The sequence below is a fragment of the Fulmarus glacialis genome, unplaced genomic scaffold (genome assembly GCF_000690835.1).
Source record: "Fulmarus glacialis isolate BGI_N327 unplaced genomic scaffold, ASM69083v1 Scaffold44326, whole genome shotgun sequence".
NCBI classification, from domain to species: domain Eukaryota; kingdom Metazoa; phylum Chordata; class Aves; order Procellariiformes; family Procellariidae; genus Fulmarus; species Fulmarus glacialis.
Genome location: NW_009217050.1, coordinates 2,090 through 7,323, shown reverse-complemented (window position 1 = coordinate 7,323; position 5,234 = coordinate 2,090). Strand labels below are relative to the sequence as shown.

At 39.0% G+C, this 5,234-nt stretch overlaps 1 protein-coding gene across 1 annotated transcript; it reads left to right on the top strand.

The window, feature by feature from the left end:
* Nucleotides 1–343: 343 nt before the first annotated feature.
* On the top strand, nt 344–4,948 carry THUMPD3 (THUMP domain containing 3; the record flags this gene model as incomplete). The annotated part of the gene is made up of 8 exons (XM_009579517.1): nt 344–421; nt 932–1,471; nt 2,628–2,758; nt 3,211–3,280; nt 3,666–3,781; nt 3,968–4,078; nt 4,331–4,454; nt 4,717–4,948. Coding segments are annotated over 8 exons (1,302 nt in total), but the record flags the coding sequence as incomplete, so codon positions are not given.
* Between the last annotated feature and the right edge of the window lie 286 nt (nt 4,949–5,234).

Below are 5,234 nucleotides of genomic sequence, written 5' to 3'. Positions count from 1 at the left end.
GGCAGGATCCCAGCCCGCGTGAGCCAAATACGTTCGCTGTGAAGGCGTTCGTTGTGAAGAACGCTTCGGAATTCTGCTCGGGCTGTCTTTGCTTCGAGAGCATTTCCAGATGGGCTGTGGTTTTGCAAGGGTGGATGAAGTCAAAGATGGGGAGCTTAAGGTGGTGCAAAGAAGTCTTCCTTTTGGCTTTGCACGTAAATTGATAACCCCCGCATAATCAAAAGTGGAAAAACGTGGTCTCTTAAATCCAGCTGTAAGGTGACAAAATTCTAATTGCAATAAACACAGTCCCCTCGACATACGTGGTTAGTAATGTGCCTCTGTCGTTTCTCATTTCTTCTAGGTCCATCGTCTAAGGTCAGTGGATAATTTATTTGTTGTTGTTCAGGAGTTCAAAGACTATCAATTCAAAGAAAACAAGGTGAGTTACTCCTCATTTTTCAATCAGCTCTGGGTTTTGGAGTGTTTTTTTTAATTTAGGACTAGTTTCAGAAAGTATTCTGTTTCACGAACAAGTTTGTTTTTTTTTTTACTTGTGGTATTATCCCAGTTCGTCTTCGCTGGCTTGTAAAATGGAAGTGCAGTCATGCTGTCTAACAACACTTCTTCATGGGCAAAATCTAGGATGAGAGCCGATACCATGCTTGTAGGTCATACTTAGACAGTAAAGTATCACTTTGGTCACTTAATTTAGTGTTAGCTCTTTGTTTGACAAGATAAATGACGAAGTACTGTGGGTCCTGTGACTTCAAGTGCAATTGAGTTTAGTTATGGCAAAAATCGCACAAAAAACTGTAAGCTTTGCTTAAATGTGTAGTGGGTTACATGTTAAGGAAACTAATTTCAGACTTTAAACTTTTAACTTTAAAAAAGGATAGCTTTTAAAGGGATGGTATGATTTCAAAGCACAACTTTTTTTTGTCTTTTAAAGGAAGATGCTCTAAAGGATTTGGAAGATTTGGTTAAAAAACTGCCTTGGACCGATCCGTTGAAAGTTTGGGAGCTGAACAACAGCTTAAAAAAGAAAAAGACAAAACGCAAAAAACATAATCTGCAGAGTACTGCAAGCAAAGAGAAGTTGAATGACAATGGAGAAGAGGAAGGAACAGATCAAAAAGATGCTAGTGAACAGGAGGACTGTGCCCAAAACGCTGCAGGTGTAGAACCCGCTAGCGACCAGGATACAGAAAAGACACAAGGAGTGGCATCCCGAAACGGGGAGGAGGAGGAGGAGGAGGATAATGAACAATCAGATGCAAAAGACGAATTGCAGGCGGGTTCTGGGTGTGAGACCAAGGCTGGTGATGGTAAGACAAGCGACGGAGAGGTGAAGGTGTTGAAGTTCCGTGTTACGTGCAACAGAGCGGGAGACAAGCACAGTTTCACCTCAAACGAGGCTGCAAGATACTTTGGTGGAGCTGTGCAGGAGCACTTCCAGTGGAAAGCTGACATGACTAACTTTGATGTAGAGGTATAGTGTTGTGCCTTGGAAATACCTCCCTTTCTATTGTAAAAATTCTTAGTTCTTAATTCTGATGCTTAGAGATCTCCAAAATGCCTTCAAAAGATGACTGGAATGAAAAACTGGTAATGCTGAAATCACGGCCTCCTCAGAAGCATTCACTTCATTGGCACATTATGTGCGTCCTCAGATCCCACCACTGGCTAGTGCTTTGGCTGTCCATAATAATAGTCTCTTTTGTGGCCCAGTGTGGGCACCTCTCCTCTTCCTCAGGTCCCTCTTTTGCTCTGCAAACACTGTTGTCTTCTTCTCAGGGTAACTAATTAACATCATACACCCGGTGCAGCTGAGCTGGTGCTCAAAAGCTTTCCGCTCTCCCTCAACCACAGCAAAAGCTCTGGTACCGAGTATTACCTTATCCTATAGTGTTTGGTCTCATTTATGTTTAAATATAATGTAAGCGCCTTCTGCTTTACTTTTACCCTCATTACATCTTTCCTTAATCCATTGTTTTATATCGGTGTAAGTTAACAGAAGATATTCCATCTAGAAGCTGTAGTTTTATGGGTGAAGGGGACAAAAAGGGTTAACATTAACTGTCCAGTGTTTATTTCTTATCATAGGGAAAGCAGAGATTTGGAAAGGACGACCAACAGATGCGGTCCATCGGTGGTGCGGGACCACCGTTTTTGAGGGGCGGAAAAACTAAGTTTTTCTTGCAAGTCTATTAAGGGCTGGCCCGCTGTTCTATAACAGTATTTTCACCTTCCAAATTAATATGGTGGAGGGCACTATGATTTTTATTGCTGCTTTGCAAGTGCTTCATTGTGACTTGCAGGACTTGCCTGACTTCTCCTCCATACTTATAAAACAAAACTTTTTAAAAGTCAGCATAATGGTTATAGCACTTTTTGAAGTCTTGTGTAAAAGATTCTGTGTGAATAAGAAAATGCTTGTTCTCTGTGAACGAGAAAATGTGTGAATGCTTTCCTGAATTTTGTCCATGGCTGCCATTAAAATGGTGCATTGCTTTTCTTCCAAGAATGCTCTTTTATACATAGTTTCTGTTTTTTAAATTACCATCTAAGATTCTCATAAATATTTACCAGGCGTACTATAGAAAACTTCTGTAACTCCTGAAATTTAGTTCAAGTTTTTTCTTTAGGTTCTTCTGAATATTCACAATAATGAAGTAGTTGTGGGTATTGCATTAACTGAAGAGAGTCTTCACAGAAGAAATATTACACATTTTGGACCCACAACTCTTCGTTCAACTCTTGCTTATGGCATGCTTAGGTCAGTGCGATTGCATAGTATTATATTATTCTCAGTCAAAAAGTCATTTTGTTTCAGAAATTAGATCCTTTATCCCCCCACTGCTTCCTCAAAAGCCATTTCTGTTAATTCTTTAGAAAAGGGAGAAAAAAACCAAGAAAAAAAGGGGGAAAAAAAAAGCATTGTTGCTGAAACAGTGTGCTTTGTAATTAACAGTGGATGTTTTCCAGCTAAATAAAGTAAACATTTGCTGTGTTAACCAATTTTCAAAATACTGTATCACGTACTCTTGAAAGTATTTCACTGTATTGCTGCTTATAAAATGCTAATTAACGAATGGAAAAAATAATCACATAGAAGTTTTTTTGTTAAAAGGGTAGAATCAGAGTGATTAAAATAGTTCATTTTTCCTTCCTTAAAGAAATTCACGTTTTTAAGACTTTTCTAACCATATCTTTTTGTCTGTTCCTCAGACTCTGTGATCCACAGCCAACGGATATCATAGTTGATCCCATGTGTGGTACAGGAGCAATACCAATAGAGGTGATTCTTCCTTCATTTTTTAACTTAATAAAACTTGACAGTATCTGCAACTGAATAATATGTGTAAGTTTTCTTGGTAATAACTGAATAGCGAACTCCAAAACTATCTCACCAACTTCTAAACAGATACAAATACGCTTTTTGTAAATGACCTCATTTTCCTTCCCAAAACTGTAGCAGGAAGAAACTAAATCCAAAAGTGTTTTGAGCTTTTAAGGTGCATAATACCTATAACAGATATCTGCTACAGAATTTTAAAATTGCTGACATCCTTTTCCAGTTGCTTTGTTGTATTCTGTCATATTTGAATAATCTTTCTGTTTGTTTTGTTTTACATTAAGCAATGTTGATGCTAATGTTGCTTATTATCAATATTTTCCCTCAGGGAGCTACAGAGTGGCCTAGCTGCTACCATATTGCTGGTGATAACAACCCACAAGCTGTAAAGAGAGCAGCAAACAACATATGTTCTTTACTAAAGAAAAATGAGAATAAGGAAAGGTGAGAAGAGTACAAGTGATTTTCTTTTCCTGTAGTACTGTATGTAAAGAAATACAGTTTACATTGGTGCATTTGACTGTCTTGTTCATATTTTCCTATTTATTCTTTTGCTAACATGATAGACCTCCTCAATTTAAAAATATTCTCAGTAAACCACGTCTGAGATAAACGTCTTTGCACTTGCAGCAGTACTTCCCTGGGCATACCCTTAGACATCATTCAGTGGGATATTTGCAATCTCCCTTTGCGGACTGGTTCTGTGGACATTATTGTGACAGACATGCCATTTGGAAAGAGGTGAGGTATCACCGGTAAAGTTACTGCGCTGAACTGCTGCTACCGCATGTGCTTGCTTGTCCAGGATTAGGGTTCTCTCTAGTTAGTTACTTAACTGGGCCTGATTAAGAAGTATTGATGTACTCTATATTAAAAATGCAGGTTGAAATTAATAGTAGATGTCGTCCTGAATGAGCTAATCCATGTCTGAAAGACCAACAACAGTTAACTATTTTTCGGTGATCACAAAGGGGATCTTAATTTATTTTGCAGGATAGGGTCAAAGAAGAAGAACTGGGATCTCTATCCAGCCTGCCTCATGGAGATGGGCCGGATCTGCACACCAGGGACAGGCAGGGCTGTGCTGCTTACGCAGGACAAGAAATGCTTTGCCAAGGTATGTTCTGTGAGAGAAGATCAAACTTATTTACACTTGAAAATGTATTGAGGAAAAAATTGTAAGCTGACTTCATTACAGAAGATGATCTGTTCTTAGAGCAATAATTAGTAACATTTAAATGCTGTTTTGGACCTGAAGAATCATTTGACGTTGCCATCAGATGTGATGTAGAATAATCAAAAATAATTTCTAAAGCAAATTTACCCTTATTATCTTATCTTGAAGCTGCCACCACTCTGGCTGTTTTTTTGGATTGTAGGCCTTGTCACGAATGGGACACATCTGGCGCAAAGGCCAGACTGTGTGGGTGAACGTAGGGGGACTTCATGCTGCAGTGTATCTTCTGAAACGCACCTGGGAAAGAGCAGAAGAAAAAAGATCATTCTGGTAACCTGCGTGGAAGAAGACAAGAGACACCTCCAGAATTCGTTGAATAGCAGTCTGGTAAAGCAGACACGTGAGAGCATAGGTCTGTCAATTCCTAAGAAAAAAAACCAAACAACCTATGTAGAAATTGTGTAACAGGAATATTAAACCAGGGATCAACTTGAGAGCTACCAATTGTACTATGTGTTCTGAAACCTTGTTTAAATCACCTCTTTCCTCCCTGCCACCCAAACTGAAATTCAGTAGTGGAATTAGTAATACTTTCCTTTGCCTGAGTCTTCTCTACTGTGTCCATTGTATTTTTCAGTTAAACGTTTATTTCCTCTGCTTATAGTAGAAAACATGTAGAGGCAGCTTTGGAGGTGACAGTTAATTTATTTCCCAAACTGT